At 44.9% G+C, this 13,803-nt stretch overlaps 1 protein-coding gene across 4 annotated transcripts in view; it reads right to left on the bottom strand.

The window, feature by feature from the left end:
• DDB2 (damage specific DNA binding protein 2) overlaps positions 1-13,803 on the bottom strand; it is a 28,898-nt gene that overhangs the window by 13,591 nt on the left and 1,504 nt on the right. For all 4 annotated transcript variants that reach the window (XM_088843303.1, XM_088843304.1, XM_088843305.1 and 1 more), the window contains exons 2-4: positions 6,954-7,309; positions 5,667-5,803; positions 5,097-5,288 (exon numbers count right to left, since the gene is read on the bottom strand). In XM_088843303.1, coding sequence (XP_088699429.1) covers positions 5,097-5,288; positions 5,667-5,803; positions 6,954-7,080 — 456 coding nt within the window. In that variant the 5' untranslated portion in view covers positions 7,081-7,309. The remainder of the gene's footprint in view (positions 1-5,096; positions 5,289-5,666; positions 5,804-6,953; positions 7,310-13,803) is intronic.

Below are 13,803 nucleotides of genomic sequence, written 5' to 3'. Positions count from 1 at the left end.
AAGAGTTTCCAAACGTCTGAAGCAAAAACTAAAGGAAAATAGAACCACAATTTTATAGCCGGAGATTCCAAAATTCCTCTCTCAAGAACTGATAAGAGATATAAAATCAGTAAGGATATAGAACACACACAAAAAAGGATACAAACACTATTAACCAATGTAACCTAACTGACATTTAGAGAGTAATTCACCCCAAAATAGCAGAATACACGTCTTTTTTCAAACATATGGAACACTCCAAAGACAGTCCATATGCTAAGTTATAAAAGGTCTGGAATCATGAAAATGTCCTTTGTTCCATAACAGCATTGAACTAGAAATCAGTAACAGATATCTCAACAATCCCCAAATAGTTAGAAATGAAACAGATACTTCAGAATAATCCATAGGTAAAAGAAAAAATCATAAAGAATTTGGAAAGTAATTTATACTGAATGAAAACAAAAATACAACAAAATCTGTAAGATTCAGTTAGAGAAATAGGGGGAAGTATAGCATTGAATGGTAGTATTAGGGAAAAAATTAAAAAATAAAAAAAATCCAAGTTTCTATCTTAAAAAACCAGAAAAAGAAAAGCAAATTATACCCACAGGAAAGGAAACAATGGGGCAAAAGAAAAAACCAAAGAAAACAGAAAAACAACAGAGAAAAATCAATGAAGTTAAAAGCTGGAAAATGTCAACAAAACTGATGATCTAGCAAGACTGATCAGGGGCTAAAAAAAAAAAAGACACAAAATGAGAACATTACTACATATCCTATGGATATTAAAAAGATACAAGGCTTCCCAGGTGGCACTAGTGGTAAAGAATTTGTCTGCCAATGCAGGAGACGTAAGAGACTCAGGTTTGATGCTGGGTTGGGAAGGTCTCCTGGAGGAGGAAATGGCAATCCACTCCTGTATTCTTGCCTAGAGAATCCCATGGACAGAGAGGTCTGGTGGGCTATGGTACATTGGGTTGCAAAGAGTCGGACACAACTGAGCATCTGAGCACCAGGGAATACTATAAACAACTTTATGCCTCTAAATTAACAACTTAGATAAAAAAATGAACAAATTACTTGAAAGACAAACTACCAAGCTCCTTCCAGAAGAAATAGATAACCTAAATTGCCTTATCGCTGTTAAACAATTGAAAATATAGTTAAAAACCTTCCAACAAATAAAACTCTAGGCCCAGATGGCTTCATTAGTGAATCCTATGAAAAATTTAAGAAATAGTACTAATTCTGCAAAAATTATTCCAGAAAATTCAAGTAGAGGGAACACTTCCCTGATACCAAAACCAAAGACATTACAAAAAAGGGAAATAAGATATTTTTAAGTGGTCATCATTTGGTACAAGATGACTAAACCAGAATATGATCTAGTAAGTAAAATATAACAGATTCTAGGGTAGAACATTTATATAAAAACATAAGCAAAAGAATGGGTGTGTATAATAGTGTCTGCTACTACTGCTGCTAAGTCGCGTCAGTCGTGTCCGACTCTATGCGACCCTAGAGACGGCAGCCCACCAGGCTCTGCCGTCCCTGGGATTCACCAGGCAAGAATACTGGAGTGTGTTCCCATTTCCTTCTACACACATATAAAGATGCCCCATATGGGGATTTCAGGTAAGTTACTTTATTCTTTATATATATATTTTCCTGTATTGCTTGAATTTCTTACAATGAGCCCAGGTAATTTTTACAATGAGAATAATCATTTTGAAAATTTAACACATGTCCCCTTGCCAAGGGCCTGAAAGATATCAAGATCAGAACCAAGGTCAGATGATTAAAGAAAAGATAAAATGAGGCACTGCTTCTCCCTCCCTCACTGGTCTCATATCAACTTTGTGCTGTCGGTTTCTGGGAGTAAAAACAGACAGTTCTCCAGACCACCAAACCTTTCTTCTGCTACAACCTATCTCCCTGCGAGTCACACAGTTTAAATGCCCAAACCAATCTCCACACGTGTGAGGAAACTTCACTTAAACGCACATTGTAAGGAAGGGTGATAAAACCAAAAGCACCTTCACCCTAACACAAGTTCAAAGCAGTTATCATTCCTCTTTTAGTCAGGAAGCTCTTCCCCTAGGACACTCTTAGGCTATTTCTTAAATTTCTCTATTCTCACATCCTGGCTGCTTGGGGATGGGGTCGGGGGGCAGTGGTGAACAAATCTCTTCCTGTCTGAGCTCTGGGTTCTGACTTCAACTTAAAGTTCCACTTCCTGGTGGTCATCTGTTTCACCAGCTGGACAGAAAGCCATTCTTTGGGCTCCAGGCACTTATTTTCTTGAATAATCTCATAGCTTGAATCCTAATCTCTCAAGTCTGTCTAATCTGGCCTTTAGACAGGGCCAGGTTAGATGAGCTGCTCTCCAAATTGTCCCTTTAAAAGAACTCATCCTGGGTTTAGCTTTTTAGCCTCTAAACCAGAGGTAGAAAAACAGAGCTAATGTAGATGACACCACCCTGATGGCAGAAAGTGAAGAGGAACTAAAAAAGTTCTTGATGAAAGTGAAAGAGGAGAGTGAAAAAGTTGGCTTAAAGCTTAACATTCAGAAAACTAAGATCATGGCACCTGGTCCCATCACTTCATGGGAAATAGATGGGGAAACAGTGGAAACAGTGGCTGACTTTATTTTTGGGGGCTCCAAAACCACTGCAGATGGTGATTGCAGCCATGAAATTAAAAGACGCTTACTCCTTGGAAGGAAAGTTATGACCAACCTAGACAGCATATTAAAAAGCAGAGACATTACTTTGCCAACAAAGGTACATCTAGTCAAGGCTATGGTTTTTCCCATGGTCATGTATGGATGTGAGAGTTGGACTGTGAAGAAAGCTAAGCGCCGAAGAATTGATGCTTTTGAACTGTGGTGTTGGAGAAGACTTTTGACAGTTCCTCGGACTACAAGGAGATCCAACCAGTCCATCCTAAAGGAGACCAGTCCTGGGTGTTCATTGGAAGGACTGATGCTGAGGCTGAAATTCCAATATTTTGGCCACCTCATGTGAAGAGTTGACTCACTGGAAAAGATCCTGATGCTGGGAGTGATTGGGAGCAGGAGGAGAAGGGGACGACAGAGGATGCGATGGCTGCCTGGCATCACCGACTTGATGGACATGAGTTTGAGTGAACTCCGGGAGTTGGTGATGGACAGGGAGGCCTGGCGTGCTGCGATTCATGGGGTAGAAAAGAGTCGGACATGACTGAGCGACTGAACTGAACTGAATGAAGAATCCAGTTCACAAATGTGTTTTGTTTAGCTACAGAACATGTTCAATTTCATTTGGTTCCCAACATTAAAAATCAGGATATTTTAAATTAAAACCCTTGTGTCCTATTGGTAGGAATGTAAAATGGCACAGCCTCTATGGAAAACAATATGGTGGTTCCTCAAAAACATTAATAATAGAGTTGCAATGTGATCCACTCTGGGTACAGAACCAAAAGAACTGAAAGCACGAACTCGAAGAGATATTTGTGCAATCCTGTTCACAGCAGCATTATTCACAAAAGCCAAAAGGTGCAAGCAACGCAAATGTCCATCAAGAGATGAATGGGTAAAAAAAATGTGGTGTATACATACAGAGGAATATTATTTAACCCTAAAAAGGAAGGAAATTCAGATGCTACAACATGGATGCACCTTGAGGGCATGATGCTAAGTGAAATAAGTCTGTCAAAAAAGGACAGGGACTGTCTGATTCCACTTGTATGAGACAATCAGTCAAAATCACAGACAGAAAGCAGAATGCAGCTGCCAGGGTCTGGCGGGAAGGGGGAATGGGGAGTCTGTGTTAATGTTTACAGAGTTTCAGTTCTGCAAGACAAAAAGTTCTGGAGGCTGGTTATGAAAGAACCTAAATGTACTCAATGCCACTGAACTGCACACTTAAAAATGGTTAAGGTGGTAAACTTTACGTGTTTCAATTTTTAAAAATCCGAACATTTCAGACTTCATTTGAAAAAACTCAGATCTGGTACCACAGGACCTCGATTCTCACCTGCCAACCATTTCCAGTTTATCACTAACCATCATCCTTTTATCTGTCTGGCTTCTTTAGGTATGGGAATTTGCAGCTCCTGCTGTAAACCCAGAGTGTCACTTTTCACAGCACAGCCTTCCAATCTCAGTCCCCTGCTGGGCAAGGTAAGAGTGTTCTCTTTGGTGGAAAAGCCCACACTCTCAACCCCTTAGTGACTGATGGCAAACACTAGCACAATTAAGACCATCCTTAAAAAGCTCTTTGCCAAACCGTGCGCCAAACACATTCTGCCTTTCCTCCTTTTCTCTCCATTTACCTGAACACTGTTCTTCGTCACATCTCACTCATTTCCTACCGACTAATTCCCAGAGGCTCTTCCTTCTCTCATTTCTATGGCATTTAGCATCTGTATTGCTGGACCGTCAGTGATCTGGTAGGGACACATCTGACCTGCCCAGTTATACCTCAAGGCCCTCATTAATTCAGCAAATACAAAGCAGCTACTATGAGTACTGGGGATACAGTGGTACATTAGAAAGACAAGGTCCCTGCCATCATGGAGTTTACTTTCCAGTGGGCAAAGACATACAAATAAGTAAAACATTTCAGATATTGATAAACATTGTCGCGGGAAAGTGATGGAACATAATAATGAGGTAGAGTCATTAGTGATTAAGCAGAGCGGTCAGTAATAAGCCTTGTTGAAGAAGTACATTGAACTAAGACCTGAATGGTAAGAGGGAGCCAGCCATGAGAGAAACCACAGGAAAGGACACTCCAGTCAAAGGGAACAGCAAGTCCAAAGACCCAGTTTCAGGAATAGAAGTATCTAGTATGGCTAAAGCATAGGCATGAGGAAGACAGCAGCATAAGATGAGGTCAAGGAGGTAAGAAGCGGCTGAGAACCTGTAAGTGGCTTACGAGGATTAGTATATCATACTTTCTAATATTTTAAGGGCAGGCATTCAATAAAGAGTTGAGTATCATCACCATTTACTTGTTTGAAAATACCCACAGTTACTTTTGATCCCAATTATCTCGATACTGGATGACTTTTCATCCCTTCAGCAAATATCTCTTCAGTACTATGATCTGGCACAGGGTACTGCTCACCCCTTTAATGAAGGTAGGTTTGTCCTTTATGCCAAAGTTCCAGAGCAAGATATCTCCCCCTTTGGAGCCCACAGCCAGGGTGCTGGGGTGAGTTGGGTGCCACGCCAGGGATGTAGCCCTCCTGTCAAAAGGGGCAGCCTTTTGGAATATCCGGTAAGAAGCCAGAGAGTTCAAAAAGGACTGCTGGAGACCCTGATACAGAGAGAAAAGAATTAAGTTGAATTAAAACACAAGGATAAACTGCCTATCTCTAACTCCTCCATAGATGAGGCCTGGGGCCAAGTTCTCCCACTAAGGGAAAACTAACCGCCTGGCTCCGTGCATAAAAAGATTTGCAATACACATAATCTAACCACAGAAATCAAGGAGGCAGGGTGCATTCCTGATAGGACCCCTACAGCATAGGACTTCTATCTTGCTGACAGCCCCAGTAGACCAGTCACCAAGGTGGGGGTGATCTGACCACTCTGACAACCCGGTGAACCAAGTCAGCATCTAATTTTGGAGTATCCAGTGGCTTAAAAAGGCACCATACAAATCCCTGAACTCTTCAGCCAGGAAACGCCTCACCTGCTGTAGTGATGGCCAGGCAGCTGTGCCCAGCTTATGCTGGTGGAGGGCCCTGACGATGCTGCTGCATAGTGGCGGGACCTGCAGGCTAGCCAACCCCGCCCAAAGGCAGCCTGAGTCAAATCTTCTGCTAGAACCTGCCAAGCAGAACAGACACATATTTTCCGCTCCAATCTCACGCAGGAAAGATTTTTCTGCCAAATATGCCAGAAAGAAAGCCCTATTGCTTCTTTTGGCAGAGACAAGCTCTCCTATCACCTCCTAAGATCTTTTCACGTTCTGCTCAGTCTCACCCAGCACAACAAATAAATAGTGAGCAGGGATTCAACCTCTTCCAAATAACATTCCCCCAAACAGTAATTCAGAAGTGAACTGTGATCTTACAGGGTTCCTGAGAACTGAGCCCAAGAAACACACAAGAATAGAAGAACTCTTCTCAGTTTGGGGTGGAAAACTGGTGACAGGGTTGAGTGACAATTTAAAAGTCGTATGTAAAGCACAATAAAAAGATTTTAAGACAATATAGTGGAAGTGACTAAGAAAAGCATTTTTTAAAAAAATCCTGTATTGTAATAATGTAGAAGTGACCAACTATGGGTCCCAAGTCCAATCTGTTCTCCTAAAACCCAGCGGATCCACGGGGTCTGGCATGGCGCTAAATTCACTAGGCTACTTTTGGGGAGGCAGATCCATCTAGAATAGGAATAGAGCAACTCCGGATTACTAACCTGTATTTGAGGACCTGATCTCTATAAATCCTGCCCCTAGACAACCCATTCTTTCTTCTCATAAACAAAAAAAAAAAACACTTCATCGACAATCCTGTCTTTTGAGTTCCCTACTTTCCTTACAGCCCCAGGTTTTAGCCCCAAGAAACCCCTAAGAGTGAGTTTTCAAAGGAAGGAGGGAAGGAGATTGAGGGTTCCCGTAGTTAATCCAAGGACAGATAGCTAACAATCGTGACTATCGAAATTAAGCACACACACCACCACGCAAGGTAGGATTATCTTAAGCAGTTCTCAGTGTGTAAAAATGCCGATATAAACAAGGAATTGGAAAAGTCGGTTGTGTCTGTTGTTACGGAGGTCATCTGCCTCGTCCCGTCACCTGAGGGAGGTTAAGCCCAAGCTCTAAGCGTGTCAAAGGACCTGCAGACAAAATGCACTGCCTGAGGCGCCCACAATTTGGGGCAGCCTCAGAACCTATGCGCACCCATCCCCCACTCCAGCCTTCTGCGTGAGAACCCCAAATTGCGGAATTAATTAAAGCAGCAGGCACAGGCAGTACCGGGGCCCTTCACACAGAGCTTCTTGGCCTCGGGCTCCAGCTCCCGGGGGCTTCTGTTCCTCTTGCTCTTGGGGCGCACAACCACCTCAGGGGTCTTCTGGGTTTCTGGGCGTTTCCTGGGAGCCATGGCGTCCTCCGTGCGAAGGGGTACAATGCCCTATGCCGAGGAAGAATTAAGAAGCCTCTGGGGGAGAACAAGGCGGGGACGAGGAAAACCGCTCAGCCACAGGTAGGCCAACTAAGCCAACTTCCCGCCAAACAGGCTCACCGGGAAGGCGGGGGCGCGCGCGGACGGATGGGAAGAGAAAAAGGATACCGCCTACAAGTTGCCTCGGAGCGAGTCCAAGTCAGCTGACCTGCCAGAAACAAAGATGGCCGTCAGCGCTGGGCCTCCGGACTTGAAGCCTCTTCAGACGCCACGCTGCCAGGCCTCTGGCCCCCTCCCAGCCCCGAGACTGGATGCCAATCAAAATTGCGGCTCCGCCTCCCTACCTTCTAATTGGTGACCACGCCCTCTTGGGCTTTGTGATTGGCTGATCCCTACAGTTAGCGTGAGGCGGCTTCGTAGAAAGTAACCACATCCTGGAGGGGGAAATTAAGTTGTGTCTGTCGGCTGGCTCTGCGGTTAATGTCAATTAGTTGTTATTTCTCCAGCTCCGCCGAAACTCAGCATCTCTATGGAGAACAGTTGAAGCCCTCAGCTTTTAACTAAAGTTTCCCTAAGCCTGTTTAGCGTCCTCCTCGGGAGTAACCTAGGGCAGTGATGATGGGCCGGAGAGAGTGCGGCTAAGCTAACTGCTTGGGCTGAGAGGTCTTGTGCCCCCCGACCTCATCCAAGGGCCATCGCAGTGAGCTTCGTCGGGGTCCCATCCGGCCCGATAGGAGACAGTTTGGATACATCCCACTTTGCCTCGAGCCAGGCAGAACTGCTTGTTGGGAACTTCTGGTTCTTTGGGTACACCGGCTAAGTCCCATGCCAGGTGCTTTGGGAGAGTGAGCGGAGACAAAAATGTGTTAGTGGTAGATCGTGCATTAAAGGAGCTTTCAGACAGGTAGAGTGCCACAAACAACTCTTGGAAAGAAAGGAATGCTCCAAGAGAAAAATTGGAAAATGCTTTCTTGATGGAAAGATCCGCTCAGGGTGTTAGAAATGGCAAACAATGGAAAAGCACCAGCTGATGGCATCTCCCCTGCAGCTATGTTTTCAGAGCTGTTACTGAAGCAAGATGCCCCCTCTCCCTTACTCAGACCAGTCCTTAGTTTCACCTCAGTGGGCATTCATTTCTGGGGGATCCTGAAGTATGAGAAATTGTCCTGCCCCTAAACTGTTGTAGTCAGTTTACAACCTACTAAGAAGAAAAATACATGTGAAACAAGTCAAGATAGGACACAGGGGACTTCCCTGGTGATCCTTAGGCTAAGACTCCACACTCCCAATGCAGGGGGCCTGGGTTCCATAACTGGTGGGGGAATTAGACCCCACGTATCTCAAATAAATTGTTCCGTGAGCAACTAGAAGATCCCTCATGCTGCAACTAAGACTCAGCCCAGTCAAATAATCGATTTTAAAAAGAAGAACACAGGTGAGTACTAAATTGTGATATGCCAACCAAGACTTTTAGATGCATTCAGAAAAGATAATCTGATGGAGAAAGAAGTATTTAGGAAAGCCTCATGGGAAAGATGGGGTTTTGTGGAGTTGGCTGGGGGAGGGAGAATAGCATCCTAAGAGGAGAAGCAGACTGATAAAAGTTAGACATGCGTGTGGGTTGTGAGAAAGAGAAGAACAGCTCCTTGGGCTTCTCTGGTGGCTCAGTGGTAAAGAATCCGCCTGCCAATGCAGGAGACACAGGTTCCATCCCTGATCAGGGAAGACCCTGCATGCTGCAACTACGGAAGCCTGAGTGCGCTAGAGCCCATGCTCCACAATAAGAGAAGCCACCTCAATGGGAAGCCTGCACATTGCAAGAAAGAGTAGTCCTTGCTTGCCACAGGTAGAGAAAAGCCTGCACAGCAATGAAGACTCAGCACAGCCAGAAATAAGTAAAATTATTTTTTAAAAAAGCAGCTGCTGGCATCTGGAAGCTGACCTAGTACTATTAGCTAGGCTTTAGTCATCTGTTGGGAGAAGGCAATGGCAAGCCACTCCAGTACTCTTGCCTAGAAAATCCCATGGATGGAGGAGCCTGGTGGGCTGCAGTCCGTGGGGTCGCTAAGGGTTGGACACGACTGAGCGACTTCACTTTCACTTTTCAACTTCCACTTTCACACATTGGAGAAGGAAATGGCAACCCACTCCAGTGTTCTTGCCTGGAGAATCCCAGGGAAGGGGGAGCCTGGTGGGCTTCCGTCTATGGGGTCACACAGAGTCGGACACGACTGAAGTAACTTAGCAGCAGCAGTCATCTGTTGAAATAATTTTGCAAAATAACAGCACAGACAGACAAGGCCATTCTATAATCATGGTGTGTGTGTGTGGAAATGGACACACGCTCAGTTGTGTCCAACTCTATGTGACCCCATGGACTGTAGCCCACCAGGCTCTTCTGTCCATGGACTTTTCTAGGCAAGAATACTGCAGTGGGTTGCCATTTCCTTCTTCAGGGGATCTTCCTAACCTATGGATTGAACTCACATTTCTTGTGTCTCTGCATTGTGGGAAGCCCAAAGAATCCACCTGCTAATGCAGGAGACAGGGGTTGGATCCCTGGTCCTGGAAGATCCCACATGCCTCGAAAACTAAGCCTGTGCACCACAACTACTGAGCCTGTGTAATCTTGATAGATCAACACGAAAAGATAATCACTGATGTTTGAATACAGACAGAAGTATGAACACTGTCCAAACCAGGGAAATGACCCAAACATTCCCCTATTATTTTGGCTAATATGAATGACTGCAGATTCTTTGATAATCACAGCTTTAGCTTTGCTTCATTCTTATTGATATGCAATTATATGCAATCATAGAACCATTCCTGTGTCCTGACAGCCTCCAGTCCAGAGCAAAGGCCCACTTCTCTGATCCTTTATCCAAACCATCTGGCTGAGCAGAGCAGCATTGAAGGATCTAAGTTCCCCAACCAGGGATTGAACCTGGGCCCTCGGCAGTAAGAACACGGAGTCCTAACCATTGGACAACCAGGGAATTTCCTCCTATTTCTTTCTAACACCTTTCAGAGGTGTTCCGCCCTTCTCCATGGTATGCATCCTCTGTTGCAATGGCAGTAGACCAGAGTTCAACTCCATGTGTGTCCCTGATGGTATTTGGCTTGGGGGCATTAATATTCATGAGCAGGATAGGAGGCAGCTTGAAGAGAAGAAAACTGATCATGTTAAAGATCTGTGCAGGGACTTCCCTGGCCGTCCAGTGGCTAAGAGTCCGTGCTCCTGATGCAGGGGGCCCAGGTTCAATCCCTGGTCAAGAAAAAAGAGTTTGCGTGCCACAATGAATATTGAAGATCCTGAGTGCCACAGCTAGGACCTGGCACAGTCAAGTAAATATGAAAAATAAGTCAATAAAGGATTGTGGAAAGTGAGAGAGGTCAGATAAAGGGGGAGGTGGTATGGTGAGCAGAAGAATTCATTCTACTGACATTTATCAAAACCCACACTGTTCCTGGCATTATTCCAGTCAAAAAGAATGCTGAAGTGAAAAAAAAAAAATGCTCGTTCCCCCCATGGAGTATGCCTTTTAATCAACAAGTAAACACACAACTACAGTATTGTGTGATAAGCTGGGTGAGAGAGGAAGCACTGGATTCACGTGGGGTAGGGAGCACAGAAAAAGGACACTTGAACTCATTTTGGAGTGGAGTACGTAAGTGACAGTGTTGGGACTTTCCTGGTGGCGTTCCAGTGGTTAAGACTCAATGCCCCCAGTGTAGGGGGTGTGGGTTCGATCCCTGGGTGGGGAATAAGATCCCGCATGCTGTGTGGGCATGGCCAAAAAATGTTTACTAAGTGAACAAACAGAGTCAAGGAAATCATCCCAGAGAAGGTGACACTTAAGGTAAATCTTGAGAGGAAACTGAGGGAGGGGAGATTGGGAGAAACTTACAGGCAGAAGGAGTAGAAAACAGAAAGGCAGGGAGGTAACTGTTAGCCATAATGGATTCACGAGCAAAGGAAATGTCCTTCTTAATACCAGATTTTCCTACAATCTTTGTTTAGGACTGAGGAGCCTTCCATGGTGGATATAAAACAACAACAAACCCCCCAAAAAAAAAAAAATTTGGTACCCAAAAATAAAAATTTGGTACCCCAAAAAAAAACAAAAAAAACCAACAACAACAACAACAAACCATGTGTGCGCAGTGAAAACCTGCCTTGCACACACCACTTTGCCAGGTTGTTGTGATGGGCCATTCTTACCCTGAGTTTTGCTGTTTCACAAGGGACTTGATCCATTCCCATCTGATGAATCATAGGGTGCACAGTGGACAAAACTATTTAATACATATTTTTGATGCAGCTAATCTCATAATGGGGTGAATGGTACAGCGTTGCTCTGGTTTCATGCCGTGGAGAGGTTGTGCCGTGAAACCCCGTTTATATTTGGGTTCTATCTGTGACACTACTTTTGACGTAAGGCATCACAAGGCAATTCATTCAAAAGCTGCTGGTGGTAGCAAATCAAGGCCTCGCGTTCACACTAGAAGCCTGGCAGACCATGAGCATGGCCCTAAATAATGCCAGTTTCTTTGATCTGCAAAACAATGTGTGACTTAGGTGTTTTCTGGAACAAATAATATAGGACGTGGAGAAAGCCTTGTACTGAGACTGTGTATGTGATCTTGGAGCTGTCATTTTGCTTCTCTGTGCCTTAGTGGCCTCATCATCTAATTAAGGGGAGAGAGGAGGCGGGTCTTTCAGATGCTGCTTTTTGATTTTAAAATCTGTGATCCTGTGACTGTCTTGCTGTTAAAGCCGCAGAAACAAGGGACTGCTTTCAACTCTGGTCTCCCTGTGGGAAGTTTCCATCTAGTAGGGATTATTTTCCTATTGCAGGCTGATACATGACTCCGATTCTGATCAAGCTGTCTTTGGATCCAAACACTCCGCTGAGTCTGCAAAACCATCCATAATCCACACGGATGGCGTGTGCAGGCTTCCCGCACACAGTTACTGCATCCAGTGGCTTGCAAATGACAGCCTCAAGGATTTGGCAGCATTTGCAGGAAACTGAAGTTCAAATTCCTCCTAAAGGACTGGAGGCAGACTGAATACAGCATCCAGGGTCCTCGTTACTTGGCATCTCCAATACATATTTAACTGCCCAAATATGAATAGATTTCTAATAATGTGAAGTGAAGGCATGACTCCCACTGTCTGGGAACAGCATCAGTTTTCAAAAATATAATAATTTGGGGTAGCTTTGGGAGTGTCAGACAGCTGTGTAAATACCCCCAAACCTTAGCTTCTCTCTCTGCTGTGGGGGATGAAGCACCATCCACACACTAAATTAATATCCTGTCATGAAATACCATTGGTACAGGATGCCAGAAAAATTCCCTAGGCAGCCAGAGCTGCAGGGCATTTGCCAGAGTGCTGAAATAATATATGAAAGTGCCTCGCAAACTGTAAAGTGCTCTACAAATAGAAGTTATATAATCTCCTGGCAGCATGTTTTTTACTGATAAGGTTTGGAAAAGGTGGTGGAGAGGCTGTTCTCCAGAATTCTCACCAGTCACTGAGCCATCATGGAAAGAACGGGGACCAGAGAATGAGAAACTGGGCATCCGTGTTCAGGCCATGCCTTCTACTCGCTCTTCTCAAGCCAGAGGTCTCTTCCAGGGACTGCAAAAGTCCCAAGTGGCAGAAATAAACATGGTTCTCTCTGTGTTACAGCCAAGCCAGCTCTCCCTGAGCGGATGAGTCACCCGCTGGTGGGACCGGGAGAACTGCATTTACATGTACATTTCCCTCTTCCCACCTCCACCTCACTGCCCGCCTTTGGCTCCTGTCCCTAGGAACCAAGGTCCTGTTATTAGGACGTTGTAAGTCCAGCAGCATGTGACAAAAAACTTGCCCGAGGAAGCTCAGTTAACATTCTCCTTGTAAAGGAAGGTGATAAGCCACCAGGAGAGCTGCAGTTCTTATAGGTGAAGCCGACAGCCTGGGGGAGGGGGTGGTCTTGGTCCAGATTCATGCACATCCTCCCCCGCACTCCACGCCCTGCGAGGGCATCATCGCTGGCGTGTTTACTGTGATTCCTCTTTGTGCTCTGTGTGCCCAGCGTCAGAAAGCCCCAGAATCTGAGTATTTTGTCACGGTGATAGGCAATCAGGAAGAGCATGCTCCATTCGTGTTGACAGCGTTTAGGCTGCTGATCCATCCCGCAAAGAGGCAGATAGATTTATGAAACTGGATGAAGAAAGTCTCTGAAAAGGCAGTCTGCTTTTTAAGCTCAAGAAGCATTTTACTAGATGTCCAAGGCTAACAGCTGTGGGCACCTCCAGCCTTGTGTGAAGGGTTGAATGATGGCCCTTGAAAAGATATGCTGCTGCTGCTGCTGCTAAGTCACTTCAGTCATGTCCGACTCTGTGCAACCCCATAGACGGCAGCCCACCAGGCTCCCCTGTCCCTGGGATTCTCCAGGCAAGAATACCCTAATCTCCAGAATAGATGGGCAAATAGATGGGGAAACAATAGAAACAGTGAGAGACTTTATTTTCTTGGGCTCTAAAATCACTGCAGATGGTGACTGCAGCCATGAAATTAAAAGACGCTTGCTGCTTGGAAGAAAAGCTATGACCAACCTATTAAAAAGCAGAGACATTACTTTGCCAGCAAAGGTCCGTCTAGTCAAAGCTATGGTTTTTCCAGTAGTCATGTATGGATGTGAGAGT

Source organism: Moschus berezovskii, chromosome 14 (assembly GCF_049115385.1).
Source record: "Moschus berezovskii isolate FMDL1 chromosome 14, NW_MosBer_1.0, whole genome shotgun sequence".
Taxonomy (NCBI): Eukaryota; Metazoa; Chordata; class Mammalia; order Artiodactyla; family Moschidae; genus Moschus; species Moschus berezovskii.
This window is presented reverse-complemented; position numbering and strand designations above follow the sequence as displayed.